This window comes from Pomacea canaliculata, linkage group LG4 (assembly GCF_003073045.1).
Source record: "Pomacea canaliculata isolate SZHN2017 linkage group LG4, ASM307304v1, whole genome shotgun sequence".
In the NCBI taxonomy this organism is placed as follows: Eukaryota; Metazoa; Mollusca; class Gastropoda; order Architaenioglossa; family Ampullariidae; genus Pomacea; species Pomacea canaliculata.
The window spans coordinates 3,666,813-3,685,710 of record NC_037593.1 but is presented as its reverse complement, the minus strand read 5'-3'; the positions used below and the strand labels follow the sequence as shown (position 1 = coordinate 3,685,710).

Below are 18,898 nucleotides of genomic sequence, written 5' to 3'. Positions count from 1 at the left end.
ACGGAAGATACTCTGAGGGGGAAAATCCTGAATTTGAAAAGAATGTTTACAAAGATTGCGGAGCAAATGTATGATGTGGGTCAAGATGGTTGTGCAAGCCAGAGTAAACTGCACTACACACGTGCTGGGACCGGGGACCTCTACAGGTGGCAACAATGCCAGTCCTTACCACTCGATATTGTCTGCATCATTAAAGGTCTACATGAGTGCAATTTGTGCAAAAGTTTCTACTTTTTGTGTCAAAGCCCTGGGTAGAGACTCCTCAGGAATGGCCATGCTTGTCTCTCAGGCACGATGAGATGTTAACGGCTTGCAAGAGCGCACAGTAATTTGTGTGTATATAAATAATGTATATTTGGTTGACATCGGTACAAATTGCTTTTTCCAAAAATCTGAATATTCTGTCCCTGTCTCAGGTTTCAGAGACAAACCTACAAAAACCACCACAAAAAGGTCAGACTCTAGACGCAACGAATTCTCCTAATGAATATTTCATCCCCGACTCTCATTGACTGTATTCTTGACAATGTGAGCCACTCCATGTGCACGATGCCAGCGCTTCTGACCACATTCTGTGCTGAGTTATATTTATAGGTCTGCATACGAAGAATGGGCATGAAAAGAGGATAGTTTACCTAGATTTTCAGTAATTATTTAGAAAAAAATGTGGGTAAACTACCTTCATGTCCGTTCTTGTCTACAGACCTATAAATATTTTCAGTATCAGCACGATCATTAAACACAAAGACCATGCACTTTAACAACACTCTGTATCCTGGTACAGGTTTGACCATTTCTGTGGAGTCTGACTGTTAGCCTGTTGTCAAACTTGAGTACTTGTGTAAACACGAACTTTTACAAATGTCTCGCATTATCACAACATTATAAAAAAACGCATAATGAAGTACACCTTTCAGTCAACGACAGACCGCACATTCTACTGCTACTCCCATAATAGTATAATGAAACTCAATTCCTATCTCCTACTAGTGACAGCATAGCCGTCATGATATAAATATAATTATAATGCAACGCATTAATTACCGGTTGGTGGTGATAGTAATTTAAGGTAATGTAAGCTAACCTACTGTGCTTCAAGTTTGAAATTTGAAAATAATGACTGCAGAGCATTTTAGTAACTTTATCTCTCCTGACCACACAACGGAAAGGAAGAAGACAAAGAAGGAAGCACGATCAGCACACAAAGCTGAATCTTCTCGACAACAACCAGCCAATAGGAGAGCAGCACGTGCACGTTTCAATTTGAAAAGATGTGACGTCATGTACTTGGAATCCTGGTGAATGGCGTTCGATCGTTCAACAGCAGACGATGACACTAACAAAAAGCATTATTAGTAACATTAACAGGGCCAGCAGGGCCAGACAAAATATTTTTGAATTGCGAGCTAAAAGTAGAAAATAGTATCAGTAGTCAGCTACTGATAACGCCTCGCAGCTCATTGATCGAGAAGAGCACAAATATGGACCCCGGCAAATACAGCGACTGAGCAAACATGGAAACCTTGTGCTTCTAGTTCTTCAGTAAGTGAGCCGTTGTCTGTGAATCTCAAACCTAGCAACAGAGCAAACAGAGGTCGTGTGATGCGAGTTCAAGACCTCTGATTTCGCAAGACCTCGCGCGCGTTCTGGTGAGCCACTTAGCACGTGGCGGAGAGCCTCTCCCTCCCTCTCTCTCCCCTGACCACTCGTTGTGTGGGCCACAACAGCTCTTTTCATCGCTGTTTCCAACAACATATCTTCAAAGAAGAATAGACTATACAGTTGGTGCACTCGTAGCTGAGGTTATGTCAATGTAGGCTAGCCAGACTGGTTTGTGCAGTCACTAGCTGCACGTGTAAATGGATTTGAAGAGAAAGGCGCTTTCAAAAAAATAAATGAAGAAAAAAAATGTGTTAAGACAAATATAGACATACGATCGTGTGTGCTGGTGGTGTGAGTGGATGTGGGCGTGGGGAACTTTTCGTAGCCTTGTCGTTACTGCTAACTTTCAAAAATAAATACAAAAAACGCAATAAAATTTAAAAAATCACAAATTTAATTACTCTGTTTTTATTGCGTTCGTGTGTGTGTGTGTGTGGTTTACATCGATCAGCAGCCTTGTGTGTTTAGTGTGAAACGACCTGATCTCTCAGTCATTCTCACTGTTTGCCCCTCATGCAACTGCTACAAAAGTACAACCTGCAAATACCCTCAGGGTCGACGGGGGAGAAGACGTGTTCACTGACCTAAACATTAAAGGTCTAGTCAGAGGCTTTTAAAAAATGTAATAACCGGGTAAGACATACGATCCTCTTTCCTACAATACCTCTTCCCCACTCAAAATCATGACGTCACGTGTGTATACAGTTACACCTCATTAACATATGATTCTAGTTCTCCCATTGGCTGAGGCCCTCATGACGTAGACGCATCATGATGTCTGCGTTGTTGACCTCTTTCAGTCCATGATGATATTTGTAGGTGTGTATCTCGAGGATAGAAATACGCAATTATTCCAGATTTGGGGAAAATATACCTTGCGGTGTTTTACTCTGTAATTAGAAAAAAATGTAAATGATTACACATATTAAAGCTTGGTAAAGACCATGTCTGACAAGTTTTGATTCAACATAAGAACAGATCTTGCAAAAAATACAGTTGGAAAAAGCCAAGTCTCAAAGAGAACACAGTGACTGTTAGTGTATATTCAAACTATGAGTTCGTATAAAAGCAGCCTGTCTTTCTTGATGAACAGGTGTTACAGACAGCCAAGTCGTGCCTTTGGAGAACATACTTCGACAAGATTAAACATGATTAATAAATCAGTCAGATCAATCGTGCACTTCATGGTACCAGAAGACGAGTGGTTAAGCTGGTCTGCCTGTATTGGTCGTCAAGAGTAACAACTGAATAAACACATCGCCTGACAAGGTTGACTGTTTGACCTGTGCTGTGTGGAGGACAGGTTCACTTGTACACGCTTGCAAGCAAGTATTTTCCTCCAAGGTATAAAAAACAGTCTTAGACAAAGTGTCGTGCCGGGTCACATGGCCAAACCAGACCTACTTGCACCGTGTCATTGTTGTGATCAGAGGGTTCCTGGTGTCCCATGAGGCTGGCAGCTGGGTCACATGTACACAGTCACATTTCGCCTTCACTATAAGACATTCGGACTAACCTCCTCAGGCACTTCTCGAATGTTTAGACTACTAGCTGTAGGAGATCCATCTCATGTCCGCACAACAGGATGGAGAGTAGGTAGGACAATCTGTACCGGTATCTGTGATAGTGTTTGGCCACTGCTGCTGTCGCTGATTCAGTTCTGTGTGATATTCTCTACAAAGGTTGGTTAGTTGATTTAACAGGAAAGTGTTTAAGATGACTTCGCATGTATGCGGGAGAGGGAGGGGCAGGAAACCAGAGTACCTGGAGAAAAGCCCAGACGCCCACCCCAGCAAAAGGTGTCACAAATAGTGTCCCGATACGAGATCTGAACCTTGAGCGTCTCACTGAATGAGACAAGCGAATGTTTTACACACTGTACCACCGGGCGTCCCTCTAAAATGAACAGAACAGACAATGAGAGGCACACTTGGGGGACACCAACTGTTAGTCTGAAAAAGTCTCTCACTTGCTTCCTGACCAGTACTGAGGTGACTAAACTCTTGTACAGTGCTTCAATGAATTAAACAAGATTTTCGTTGCAATTTTATTTTCGCATCGTAAGCCACGTGCCTTGGGTCAGATTGTCTTTTAAAATTATTTGCGTTGTGGAAGGGATCCCGCTGGTGCTGCAGATATTTTTCATATTAGAATCTGACAGTTGAAGAGTTGTTTAACGGTGTTCCTTCCTGGTTTTAATCTATCCTGTTCTGCTGGCAGTTCCTCAGCGGTGGCTTTGGTGTGATTTTGGAATGCTTTCAGTATAACTATGCTTGGGTGATTTATTATGCTTGCGATTCTGCACTTGTGGCATCTTTGTTTCCTTTTTTAAATGGGGTAAAACTAATGATTGCATCTGTTCTTGGGGGCCAGTCTTTTCCTACATTCTTTGGCGCGGAGGGTCTTTGTTCTCCCCAACCCACCCTGTTTTTCACCTTCAATTTCAATTTCTTAAAGTTATGAAGCTGGCTATGTCAGACCTAGACTGGTCCTTGATTTGACTTTGTTGGTGCTGGGTTTTAAAGACATTGGAACCATGGTGAAGTCAACAATTATGGACCAAATCTTTTCAAGAGTGTCAATTTGCCGCTCTGGTTTCCTTGTGGGGATGGAGAGTGTTGACTATGGTGAGTTGCTGGTTCAAATATTGACAAAATGTGCAAACTTTTGAAAACCATTTCATGCATCTGGCTTATCATGGTGAATGCGACATTGGTGCTGTTTTCTATCAAACTGCAAACTACTTTAGTCAGTGTCACTTTTAACAGTGTCTTATTAAAAATAACAAATATAATGAAGGGGCTTTAAAACTGTTGGGTTTCGGGTGTTGTTTTTCTTGCTGACCAGTTTTTATCCTTTAAGCTAAAACATTTACTTATCACACCACACATTTTTTATTCCCAGAGCAAAACCTCTAACATTCTTCATCTTCATGAACACCCTCCCCTCAAAGACAACACAAAAACACAAAACAAAGGGAAACAACTGGTCGATGGGATAAAAGTGGAAAACTTACTCCACTCCTTTATATGAGGTCACAAAATACAGGCCACTTGTGCACTCAGCAAGAAAACATGTATAACGATAAAAGTTAAAGATAATAAGCATACACACACGATAAGCCCAGTACAAACGTCTTTTGTTGCCACAAAAAAGCATTTTGACTTGTAATACTCACACAATCTTCATGGGAGGAAACCCAAAGCAAAATAAAGATTACCACAGAAATTCTGAATGCATCAGAAAATAATTCATAAATATGACAGACACTCATGTCACAAAATTTACTCTTTGACGAAAGGTAATTTAGTTCTCAAAGCAATGAAAATATTAGCAAAAACTCAATAATATTAGCAAAAACTAAAAATTGTATGAAATGATCAAAGAAATTTTATAAAATTCACTGACAATGTTCTTCCTGATTGTACTACAATTCAAAGACAAAATTGCAATGAAGATCAAAAAGAAAGATCAATGACAAAATTAAAAATTAACAATACCATGGTCCCATATGGGAATCAAATACCTGTTCCATGTTCCAAATTTAAAAGACATGCACCACAAAATAAAGAACTATGTACATTGCCAATGCCCACCTGACGTCAAACTTTTAGAAAATATATATAATAGTTGCTTTGGAATGAAATTTTATTTGTTAGGATACATAATTTCTCTGTCTTTTCGGCTTTTGTGCTTTTGCAAGTCTCATTGCCAGATCCTGATGGCATACATAGTTTCACTAAAATGTATTAGAAACTAGAACATAAATAATGTCTTAAAATATGAAATCTTCAAAGTATCTCATTCATGAACTCAAAAAGAGTGAAGCATGGAACATCTTCAACGCACTGCTGTTCAACTTTCATTCATAATAAAGGCCATTTTCTAACAAATAACTCTCCAATATCAACATTCATCTGTTATTCATGAGAAAAATATTTAAAGAGATGAAATCATCAGTTAGCAATTGATATAAAAGGCCGACATAAAACATGAATACCCACAGAACATGATGCTTCAATAATCCTGAAACTTCAGGTCTTGGGTAAACACATGGGATGGAGGTTGGAACTTAGGGTGGTGGTCTATTCTGGAAACTGTAAATAGGCTCATGAATGCCTTGTTCATGACATAAGTTTCCAGCCACACCACTTTTAAAATTTGGACCCATCGGCTGTTCCTTTCTACCAAAGATATAAATGTAGCCAAGACCTGATTATAATTGAAATCTTTTGCAGCCATCATTCTATTTCAAATCTGCAGCACAATTTAGGTCATTTGCCGCTTTCAGGGAGTCATTACATAAACAAAGATTGAGCATCACTATTTTTTTTCAAGTACCCTGTTTTGAGAACTGAAAACAATTCTCATTATATTCACATAGGAAAAAATGGATCTTTCACCATAAAAAAGTGCTTTTTCAAGCTTCTAATATTGGATCAAAAAGATAAAAAATATAACTCCACTCTTTTCTCACCATTGTAAGAATTTATCAAGAACCTTTCCGCTCAGCTGGATAAACTTTTACGAAAACTTACAGCTGTCAATTCAGTAACATTATTGTATGCCTACAGAAAATTAAAAAAAAGCACACACAAGCAACCAAAAACCATTATATTTTTAATGTATTGCTGATATGTTGTTAGATAACTAACCATTTGTTTAAACCACTTTGAGATTTTCAGACATACTACTAGTATTATTCTATTAAGTTTCCTTCTAAAGGCAATTTTTTCTCAATAAAATGCTTCACAGGGTTTCAGCAGAATTTGTCATAACTTCTTTTTAATCTTTTGATAATTCCAAGATGGTACCGTAATGGAATGTTCTCATTTTATATATATTATATCTTATTTGTCATTGGCTATAAAATAGGCATAATCTGTCGCAGGCTATGTTATCTACTGTCACACACACACATCCGCCTTAAACTCCCCCCACCACCAACACACATACACCACCACCAGCTCCACACACATTTTCATCCATTCTACTTTAAATGAACACTAATCACTGTTGGTATCTTGAAACAAACATATGACTTTTGGTTACCACACTGACAAACTGTTTTCATTGACTTTGGAATGATCAAAAAAGGTGGTTGGGGAAGATTGGTGTTTTATGCCGAGCCAGCAGCTAAGGCTATATTGTGGCAAGACAGCCAGTCCTGTAGACAGATGCCACATCCACAGCAAGAACAGCATGCCCGAGACGAGAGTTGAACCCAGGACAGCCAACCTTCGCTGTATTGATGATGGCCACTAAGTGTTGCGCCACCAGAAAAACCCTTTGAAATGATAAATTCATAATACTAAACAGATCACAGTCTGGATTCACTATCATTTTTAAGTAAAGCACATTGAGGTAATTTCAAGAAGTTTATGATGAACAAACACACACATTCTTGGTTGGTTTCTAATTCATATCATCTCTGCCAAAACGGAGTTCGATGTTTCCTCTTCCACTTTTGAATGTACCATGTCTATTTTTGTCATGGAGCCAGCAACATCAAAATTACTGCATTAAAAAACACATCTCTACCCCAGGATGACTCAAGGCTGAATGGCAAAGGGACAAAAATTGTGAGGGTTTGGTAAATATCTCGTCAGACAATAATTAAACAGCTCATCTTTTACAAAGCATTTGAAAAAACTAGACACTTTGCTCTTATGAAATATTTTCAAAGTGAAAGGCACAACAATAACATTATGAAGAAATTATGCCAATAAAAAGTAATTGACATGTAACATTTGACAGAATTAACTAAAAAAAATAAAAAGACAAGCAAATGAGCAGAGTTGTTTTGCTCAGCATCTTCGTCATCATCATCATCATCATTATTAAGCATAAAGCAACAATTTAGAAAAAGAAAATCATCCTTGCAAAGATAAAAAATTATAGATTTTAATTTTTTTTTTAAGTTGTTTTGTGTGATTTGTCAAATCACAATTTTTCTTGTAAATGAAAAATCCCATGATGCCAGCAAAACAAATACTTGACCACAATAACGTTTTTACATCTATTACCTTATATAAATAGGTGATCATAGACAACATTAAGATAACAGACTTTTAAATGCCATAGATGCTGTGCTTTCTCCATTTTTATGTCAATATCTCTTCCCCTGCCATTTGCTGTCTAAATGTTAACTTTCAATGCCAAAGGAAGAAAATCTCCAATGAAACAGTTTGTCGTAGTTCAGATGGATAGCATTAAACGTAAGTAAAAGGAGTCGGCAGTTAAAATGTGTACCTGGTAGACTAGACATGCATATTCTTTTAAAAGGTTTGTATAATGGTTCAAAATTACACCAAGTTTACAGTTTCGTATTCTGTTTCATATATTTTGTTTGTCGTTGTTTAATCAAATCCCTAATAAATGCTGATGCAGTTTATCTAAGTACATTATTAAACAAAACATCAAATACTTTTAATTTAGCAAATCACTTAAATTGAGTCTAGTCTTGATTAATTACTGCAGCCATAGCTTGAAAACAAAATTACAAATCTTTTGTTGGTCACTGAATGCATCACTCATTGAAAATAACCTTACTATTTCACATCCAAATTTCATTTCGCATCCATATACTTTTGCAAAGCAATTAAGATCAATGAGAAGATTCTGAGTCATAATCAGCATCATTATCATTCAAATTACTAAACGATAAATCCTTTGACAGATCCATGTCAGTGTCAGGCTCAAGAACTTCAATAATGTAGAAGACTTTTTTGCTTCTGGCCCAACTGTAGGAGTTGTCGAAGCGTAACACATCTGGCAAGAAAAAAAAAAACAAAACCAAAGGTCATATGAAAAATTACTCCAGTGTCCTGAAGTTGCAAGTATCAGATTGTCCTACAAGATTAACAAGTGACCAAAACAACAAGGGGTCTCACTTTGATGGTGGATGTGGGGGAGGGAAGTACTTTGCTCCTTGTTTTACAAAATTCTTTATTTTACTGATTTTGTTGCATCAGTTAATGTGATGAAAACAAGCACAAAGCATACATTTACTTCTCTTACAACCTCCCCATGCCACAATAAAACAACATCTCACATGTTCCACTTTGCTTGCAAGTGACAGATCCATCTTCTGGCACTAAGTGACTATTGACACGATCAGACGGTAAAATGACCTCCATGTCTCCAGTCTTCTGATGGCCTTCCACAGTTTTGCGAAAAACACCAAAGCCAATGTCAAAGCCATCAGTCTTGAACTGCCATCTAAGAACAAATATTTCCTACTTCACAGTTCTATTGTCAACATTTAAAAAAAATGGATATATATGTATACTCACTAAAATTATTACTAAAGTATTCTCTGCATGTATCAGAAACTGTTATCTATGGTAAACTGCGGATTGAGGATTACTATAATAAAGTCTATACCATGCCATGAAAACAATATTTTGTCAGTTTTAATTCCAATCCCTAAACTGGATAGATGGAAAAGGCTATCAATTTTTTCATTATTATAATAGTAGACTCTAATAATGAAACTACATTTAAAGCCTGTGCGTGAAGGGGTGTAGGAAGTATATGGAGGCATGTACATGCATGCGAGGCAGGAAAACTACAGCGCTGGAGGGAACATTTTGAGTCGGTTCTGAACAGACCAGATCCCCCTCAGCTTGCAGACATCCAGCCAGCAGCTATAGACCTTGACATCTGCACAGACCCACCAAGCCTGGAAGAAGTGACAGCAGCAGTCAAGACAATGAAGAGCGGCAAAGCACCAGGGGCAGATGGAATAACAGCAGAGATGTTGAAAGCAGATATAAATGTGACAGCTCCCAAGCTGACTGAAATCTTCAGGCAAATTTGGGAATCAGGGCAGGTCCCTGTTGCGTGGAAGACAGGGCTCATCTTCAAGTTACCCAAGAAAGGAGATCTTGGAGACTGCAATAATTGGAGGGGCATAACACTTCTTTCCCTCACCAGCAAGGTCTTCAGCAAGATTGTTTTGTCAAGACTGACGGCAACTCTTGAGAAAGACCTCCGACCACAGCAAGCAGGATTTCGCCCTGGGCGATCCTGCTCCGAACACATCTTCATTCTGCGACAGATTCTGGAGCAGAGCAACGAATGGAACATACCGCTGTACATCAATTTCATTGACTTGGAGAAGGCTTTTGACAGCATCCACCGCGAATCCTTATGGAAGATCCTGAGGCATTATGGAGTCCCTGCAAAACTTGTTCAGGTCATTGCAATGCTGTACAGCGATTTCAAATCCCAGGTTGTGTGTGACACAGAGCTCACAGACCCCTTCAACGTCAGTACCGGGGTGAAGCAGGGCTGCATTCTGTCGCCGTTCCTCTTCATCCTGGCCATGGACTGGATCATGAAGACTTCCACCGACAGTGAGAGGAGAGGGATCAGATGGACCATGACTATGACAGCAACAACAACACTGGAAGACATAGACTTTGCTGATGACATTGCCCTGCTGTCCCACCGCCACCAAGACATGCAGGAAAAAACAAAGGCCTTCTCAGAAAGAGCTGGAAACCTTGGCTTGAAGGTCAGCAAAAAAAGAAACAGTATGAGAGTGAACGCCAGAGTCCAAGACAGCATCAAACTAAATGGAGAAGAGATTGAGGAAGTTTACAGTTTCACCTATCTTGGGTCCAAAATGTCAAACACCGGGGATGCGGAGGTGGAGATTCGAGCTCGACTGGCGAAAGCCAGCCAGGCCTTCGCCTCACTCAGGAGCACATGGAAGGTCAAAAAACATCAGCCAGAAGATCAAGCTGAGAATCTTCAAGTCAAATGTGATCAGCACCCTCCTTTACGGATCAGAATCTTGGAAGATGACCAAAACCATCAGTAACAAGCTTGACGTCTTCCAAAACAGATGCCTCAGGCGCATACTTAACATCTTTTGGCCAAACACCATCACCAACGAAGAACTCCACCGAAGAACTGAAACCGAGTCCATCACCACGCAGGTTCAACGAAGGCGTTGGCGATGGATTGGACATGTGCTCCGCCAGCAGACAGCAGACCTTTCCAGAGTCGCCCTACGATGGACTCCAGACGGCCGAAGAAAACGAGGCCGCCCAAAGGAAACTTGGAGAAGAACAGTGGAAAGGGAGATGAAGGGAAAGGGCTGGACATGGGGTCACCTAGAGCGGGTTTCAGCCGATCGACATCGGTGGCGGACTCTGGTTGAGGCCTTATGTGCAACCTGATGCATGAAGAGGAATAGATAGATAGACAGACATGCATGCGGAGGGAGGTGTCTATGCATGTCCGTGTCTGAGCATCATTTGTGCCCTTGAAAGCATATATGATCACAATCAAACTTCTCTCTTGATGCAGTACAGTAAATTGAATCTGTGGTTTGCATGCTAATTTTACTACATTTCCAGCTCTGTTGGAGGCGATTATGTTACCTTAAAATGCTGTTGTTTTTATTCAGCTCTATCGGCACTTTCAGTGTGGAGCCACGCCCTATGGAGGCCTCTGTGAAACCACTGAGATCAGACAGGTCTTGGCTATAGTACACCTCCGGAATCTCTCCCCCCATACACACCTGAAGCAAGACAAGGGTGTAGTTCTTTATGGGCACATTTTCTTGTCACATCTTAATTGTGCATGCAAACAAGAACATGCTTTTCGGTAAAATATAGTCTACTGCTGTTTCCCAAAAGCCAAAAAACGTTTTGCTGGCCACAGAACACTGCTCTTGCTTGTTCTCTAAGAAAGCTGTGACATGATAAGCAGAGTAAACATCATTGCAAATTAACAGTCATAATTTCCATCAGCATACAATCATACAGATGATCCCTTTGGCTAGGTATTCTTTAATGAGTCTATAAAAGCACTTACTTAAAAGTGATCAACCCCCAGAAAAAAAAACACAAAAACCAAAACAAAGAAAAATGCACTATTGCTTCTGGTAAAAATTAATTTAATTGATAAAAAGGGCTTACTTTAGAAACACAGTAAGGATTGCCATCAGGGTCCCTCTGGGAACCTCCCCAGTGCTCAGGAAGCTGGTCAGCATCTATGTGCTTTAACAGTGTTTCTTTATACTGGGCTAGAAAAGACAATAAAAAAAGGATCTGAATTTATCCGATCTCTCGAGAAATAGTTAAAAGTAGTTTTTCTTTTTATTAAAAAAAGCTTTAATTATACCTTTATACAGTTGTTAACAAAAGATGTAACAACTGAATCTTGCAACTTTCATATACATACAAAGCTCCCACAGAATTCAGAGCAGGATTATTTATATATAATACAAACCACAATCTGTGTACTCACATCCCATAACATGAATTTTTCTAGCAGTATCCTCACTTAAAAAGGGTTTAATGATGTTGAAGGCAACTGGAAAGATCTTAGGAGCTGCAGAAAAAAAGAAAAAAGAAAAATACAGCCAATTTGTACATTTAACGCAAACAAGAATCAGCGTAAGTTGTTTCAATGTAAGCAGCAGAAAAGAAGTCCCTTCATTGCTCAGGCAGTCATTCGCCCTTCTGCTGACTGAGCCCAGAAGCCACATCACCACACCATGGCATCATCAGACCTTATCATGTTCCTTGAGGCTCTGCTTAAGCAAGAAGAGTGCCAAAACATCAAACTTCTAGAGTGCTATAAAGCAAATGTATTAGCAAACAAGTCTTCACTTAGAATGTTGACCAAAATTCCACAGTCCTGAGCTGTTCGTACCAACATTGTTTTCCTGTGACCGTCGCACACAACTTTGCCACTTGGGTCAATGTTTATTTAACATTAGCCTAGTTGAGAAGGGGCTTTAAGGACTAACCGTGAAAGTTTGTCATTTTTCATAAGGAGAAATGAAAATGAGCAATCAATCAAGTACAATATTCTAAAATCATAACAGGGTCTTAAATGTTCAAATATAACATTATGTTTATAAAAGCCTTAGTAAAGCATTGCCAATTAACATGGTAGACATCTTTCCCTCCTCCTCTAGTCACACCAATGTACATACAAACATGCAAGCATGCACTCTTTCACACTCGTCAGACTATCATCAGGGGCATTCACTCACGATGGTCAGCTATTTTGGAAGGGTTTAGAAAAGTCTCTTTTGTTTATTGTTCTTTGCTCTCACCTTCTCACCCATGTGCACAAAGTTTGATACTCACCATTTATGACAAAACAGTTTTTAAGTGTTTCTGGATAATGTGCTTCAAACATCTGCACTATCTCGATGAATACGTCCACACCTATGAAAGATGTGGCATATGATACAAAATATACTGCATAATGTAAGAAATTTCTGAAAATCGAAAGAAAAAAAGTAGGATTTCATATCCATATATTCACAGCAATTGTGAACACTCAGCCACTCATTCCACTGACTTACTCCATTCATTTAATAGTTCATAATCACTCACAATCAATCACACCCAATGATTCACATTCAAGATCAAGCAATAATTATATTGGTCAGTTGGATAGTGAATCGTGGGCATCACTTCTTGCACCAATTGATGTAGCTGTCAATAATTGTGATTATAGCAAATTGACTAGTGCTCCTGCTGGTCATCCTCTGCAGATTTATTACGCTTTCCATCCTGATTCCCTGATTCCTCTTTATATCTTCTATGTCTGCCTTTTGTTACTTGTCTTCGTAGTTGTTTCTCCTTCTGTCCTTCATATTCTGTCCATGTCTCCTACTTGTGTTAAGTGCAAAGAGCATACTCCTTTATGAGCGTGATTACGAACTGTATAAATCACACATTTATTATTATTTAGTCAGGTTGGTCAATAAGTCTCTCTCTCCATTTATCCACTGGTCATGAGTCAATTATTTAATCAATCAATCTATGAAGACTTAAAATATGCAATAATCAGAAACTACTTTTAAGTCTTTAGAAACATACAGCTTTCAAAAAGGTAGAGATGACCAAAAAAAATACCAAAGCAAAATACAAAACTAAATTTTTAAAAAAGCAAAATAAAGATGACTAGCTAAATTTACCTGGTTTCCATAGATGCTTCATACCAAAGTGTTCCATGTCAAATACAATAACTATCTGGTCTATTAAACGTCCTTGCTGAAAAAGAAATTGTCTTAGATTTTCCTCCTTTGGATTCAAAGTCTAATGTTAAGAAGAACTAATAATGGAGATGAAATATGATGCCAACATGATTTCTAAAGCAACAACAACAATAAATAGCAGTAGGAATATACATTTAGCAGCAGTCACAAATACAAGAGACTATAAGAGATTATCAAATTAAAACTGCATAGCTCTGAACATGCTTGCTTAAATTTCAACATCATTAAAGACATGATATTAAGACTGTAATTAGTTGACCTCATTCGAAAACAACAGGTGAGAATTGTGATTGAAAAACACAACAAATATATCCACTGAGATTTAGGAAGTTAATATCTTGCAACAAAGTAAACCCAGCCATTTGAAAATAAACTGAACATAGTTTAGCCTTTGAAGCATAAAATGAAATCATAAAACATGAAACATTAAGGCAGACTGGAGAGCTTCGGCTGCTGCTTATTCTGTTTCTAGCCCCACTACTTGCAATGCCCTGCCTCTGTCTCTCTGTAAAATGGGGATGCTACATATTTTTTTTTTAAAACCTTTTTTGGAAAAACCTATTGTAATTGATCTACACTGTTTATCTACATCCTATCTCTGCATTCCTTCATGTTCCTGCAATTTTCATTGTGCATATATGAGCATGTGTATGTGTGCATATGTGGATGTGTGTTTGCTTGGGTATGCTGCCTTGTCATAAGGCATCACTACTTACTGCCCCTTAATTGTCTCTTGTGAAGCACACTGAAATTGACTCCATGTGGGAAATGTGCTATAAAAAATCCTATTATTATTTATCATTAGAAATAATTTGTTAAAAAAAATTAACAAATTAAATGAACACTTAGTTTAGTGCTCAATAATCATACAGAACTTTAGACTAAGTGTACAAACTGAATATACAAATTTAAATCATTTGACATTTATACTTTATTCCTATGCCTTTCTTTTAAAAATTCATCTTGCTAAATATGAAGAAAAGCATGTCTTTCACAATGCTTGTTTAAAAGACAAAAAGCAGCACTGAGACCCTCTCATATAGGAACTTTTTCTTTTATTTTTTTGGGTGAATATAAAAAATATATTACAAACTGCACAGTGACAATCATGTACATCATAAAACTAAAGTCCTTGACTCTTTGACTTTTTCAGTCTGATAACCTACTTTCCAACTAGTAACAGGTCTGTTCGAAAAACCCAGCTACTTGCCTCCTGAGAGATAGGCACTGATAACACAAAGTATACACTGAGTGGTTGAAATCAAATGAAATATTTCTCTTTCTATTTATACTTTATCACAGACCCTTATGCAGTACTTAAATGACATTTAAAGTAAAAAACAACTTTTTTTCAGAGAAATCTTTTATTAAGCAAAATTGAAACAGTAGATGAAAGCAAGGAAAAGTTAAGAGCCATGGTCGTAAAAATATATGTGAAATAATAAATGAGGTCATAACTGATGGTGTATTATAGTGGATGACAAACGATACTTAACAGCCAATAATAAGTTATTATTATAAGCACACACACACACACTGAAAAAGAAAGAGATGCTCTCATGCACAGGTCAGCCAATGACAATAAAGGAAGACCACATCAAAGTTTATTTTACGGTCAAATTGTATGGTCTTGGGAAATGTGCTAGAAAAATCCTATTATTATTAAAATAATTTGTTAAAAAATGAGCAAATTAAATAAATACTGCGTTGAGCGAATGATAATTATATAGAACTTAAGCATCCAAACTGCATGTTACAAATTTAAAGAGTAACCTGTACAGCCCAAAAATGCATAACTTGTCAACAAGTCTCCCCCAACAAGGACAGGGTGTTATACAAAGCCAAGGTGTTATCCTGTGGGCTTCTAGGGCAGCTAGGGTTTTTATTTATTTAAAAAATATTTGCTTTTGTGATCTAATGTGAGGTGGGGTGAATTTGTTCTTGAGCACAGCTGCTTACACAAAGCAAGGATGTATATTTTTGCCTCACTTTTCATGTATTCCAAAGCCTGCAACAGTAAACAAAGCTGGCTCACCTCTCTTGTAAGAACTGCAAAACGTCTGTAGAGAGACTCCAGAAGATGAACTTTGCTTTTCAAAATTTCCAATTTCCTCGCAGACTTCAACATGCCTGTTATGACACAAGACAGAAAAAATATAGGTGGGATGTTTTTCCTCAACATATAGGATGGTAAAGTACAAATGTTTCCTTTTATTTTTTTTTAAAGAGCTCAAAAGAAAAAAAGAATGTCATAGACTTTTTAGAATGCAATTCAATAACTTGTTGAAATCATCACATTTTACTTCCCATCACAACAACAATGAAGATCAACTTTATTAATAATAAAGGACAATTATAACTTGGGAAAGTGCTCAGTTACAAGATAAGACAAAATAATGCATCACAGACCAGTGTGTGCACACACACACACACACAAAGGTTAGAGTGAGAAAAACAAAGAAAAACTGAAGAAAACTAAAGTTAATACTACTTGCAAATATTATACTTTACTGCCTAGTGTACAACAGTAACCATACATTTAAACTATATTGAAAAACTAGCCTTTGCTATCAATACGTCCCACAGGGTCCATCCATACCAGGGCACCTTGCTTGTCCTGACCACATATGCCACCTGGATAGTATTTCTGCAAAACTTCTGGCACAACAAAGTCATCTAGAATGGTGTTTGCTCCCATATGCTTTCTCCATGCAAAATCACTTCGCATCATCTGCTCTGTCTTCTTGAGATCAAAGTTCCTGGCTTTGCAGAGGAAAAGAGAGAACGCACAGAGTACAGAAGAACTGGAAAGATTCAGACTGACATTTTTCTAATATAAGAACAACTCAACTGAAATAAAACTTGTATTATTTATTTGCAGTAATAAGTATTTACAAAATGCTACAGAAGTGCAATCTTAGCTCTTGCTCTTCAGACTCCATATAGCAGGCAGACACTTCTAAAAGTGTTTAAAATTCTTTGTGATCACACGCCTATCCTGCCAGGAGAATTTTTCAACTTCCATCTGGCTGCTGATTAAGTGTACCTGCAGGCAGCACCAACAGATTGATACTGTCCTTAGTTGTTTCAGCCATGATGCAACATCTAACTGTGTGCAAATGAATGTAGCTATTATGTAAGCATGAATCATGAATGTATGAGAATCAGTTTGGTGCAGCAGAAGTGAATATGTTGTGGTATTGTTATTTTGTAAATGTGTGTCCATGAAAAGCTGTCTCTAATTGCCCTCTGGATGAATATAGTCTTATCTTTTTTGATATCATTTAATGCCATTCTGCTTAAGAGGAATTTGGAAGTTGTGCATATTCTGAGTCTGCGTGTGAGTATGCATGAGAGATAAAATAACATTTTAGTACATCATAGTGATAATAATCAACACTGCAAACTGCCTCATATTTGGCTCACCTCTAAGCCAGCGAAGCACAAAATGATCATCATGTTCAGGTGTTAACAAATCTTTCATAATTTCACGAATCTGAAAGAATAGTTATTAGACCTTGATAAAAAATGAGATACAAACATTTAGAAACCAATCTTTTATAAATAATATATCTCTTTTTTATCATTTATACATTATTCTTGTGCCTTCCTTTTAAAAATTCAGCTTGCTAAATATGAAGAAAAGCATGTCTTTCATAATGCTTGTTTAAAAGACAAGAAAGCAGAACTGAAACACTCCTATATAAGAACCTTTTCTTTTATTTTCTGTGTGAGGATAAAATATGTATTACAAATTGCACAGTGACGACCATGTAGACCATAAAACTAAAGTCCTTGACTCTTTGACTTTTCCAGTCTGATAACCTACTTTCCAACTAATAACAGCCCTGTTCCAAAAACCCAGCTACTTGCCTCTTTAGAGATATAGGCACTGATAACGCAAAGTTTACATTGAGTGGCTGATATCAAATGTAATATTTCTTTCTGTTCAAACTTTATCACAGGCCTTTATGCAGGACACTTGAAGTAATGAAGAACCCCTTTTTTCATTGATTTCTTTTATTAACAATTGAAACAGTAGATGACTACAAGGAAAAGTAAAGAAAAATGGTAGTAAAAACACATATATATATAAAATACTAAATTAGGTCATAATTGATGTTGTGTTATAGTAGATGACAAACAGGACTCAGTATCCATTACTAAGTATTAGCATTCTCTCATTCTCTCTCTGACAAGCACACACAAAATGAAAAAGACAAAGATAGTATGCACAGGTCAGCCAATGACAATAAAGACCACATCAAAGTTTATTTATTTTATGGTCAAATTGTACGGTCATGGTCATCATTGCATTACACACAGTCGTCAAATTGGCAAATGATTGATTTGACTGGGGACTGCTATATCTTGCTGCATTTTGTTTTTTGGGGTGGGGGATGAAGAGGAGAACAATTCATAATGCTTTTACATAAACATCAGTGCTTTGTCTACACAAAATGCCTTTGAGGTTATGGCTTCACCTACTGTTTGCAAGGTATTTTTTCACAAACATAAAAAGAACATTTAATGCATTCTTGAGCTGCACGTGACCAATATGTCCAACGTAAAACGAACCTTTGATTACCCATTAATACTTTTGCATAGCTCTCCCTGTGATTAAAAAAGAATATTTTTCACTAGAAAGTATTTACAGCAGTGCAATCACATCAAATCACAGTCATTAAATTATTTAGCCTGCTGTTTAGTCTTCTAGCTATGACTATTATTCTCCACTCAAGGGATCGAAGTCCAGCGTGAATCATTTGACCCTTATTCTTTACTCTAGCTGGAATATGGAACAAAGAATTCAACTGTTTAGCATTTTATTTGCAAGACGATATTTCAGTCTCATCCCGTGGGTTTCTAACATTACGATTGAAACAGAAACATTTTAAACATGACATAGTGTAACGCAGCACTGCGGCCATACACTAGCAAACGGCTACTACTGCTGTCCTAAAAACTAACCTGTTTCAGAGCTGCCTCTTGCTTGGGGCTCAAATCACCAAGTCTTCCACTCATTCTTGCTATCTATCACTTTTTCCTAAACCGGCACAGAAGCAACTTTCTTCTACTTCTGTTGTTATTAACACATTGACCACAACGCCCACACCAACTGCTTGCACAGAGTTGCCGCCCTTTCAACGCTAAGGTTGTCTAGTAGCTGCCCCTGAACGTTCTTCCTCCTCTCTTTCT

General features: G+C 37.8%; 1 protein-coding gene across 1 annotated transcript; it reads right to left on the bottom strand.

Annotated features, from left to right (window-relative positions):
• Positions 1-4,648: 4,648 nt before the first annotated feature.
• On the bottom strand, positions 4,649-18,865 carry LOC112561741 (SEC14-like protein 2). The gene is made up of 11 exons (XM_025234403.1): positions 18,671-18,865; positions 17,126-17,195; positions 16,262-16,462; positions 15,735-15,829; positions 13,619-13,694; positions 12,780-12,860; positions 11,929-12,012; positions 11,598-11,704; positions 11,058-11,197; positions 8,717-8,883; positions 4,649-8,433 (listed from the first exon to the last, which is right to left on the bottom strand). Exons 1-11 carry the CDS (start codon positions 18,722-18,724, stop codon positions 8,270-8,272), a joined length of 1,239 nt encoding a protein of 412 aa, XP_025090188.1. The 5' UTR covers positions 18,725-18,865; the 3' UTR covers positions 4,649-8,269.
• Between the last annotated feature and the right edge of the window lie 33 nt (positions 18,866-18,898).

Bases quoted from the DNA above. Each gene is read 5' to 3' on its own strand.
- LOC112561741 (XM_025234403.1), bottom strand. From the start codon at position 18,724: ATGAGTGGAAGACTTGGTGATTTGAGCCCCAAGCAAGAGGCAGCTCTG. The intron at 17,196-18,670 runs GTTAGTTTTTAG...CTATTCTTTCAG, and splicing joins AAGAGGCAGCTCTGAAACAG to ATTCGTGAAATTATGAAAGA. The intron at 12,013-12,779 runs GTGAGTATCAAA...TTTTTTCTGCAG, and splicing joins AAACTGTTTTGTCATAAATG to CTCCTAAGATCTTTCCAGTT.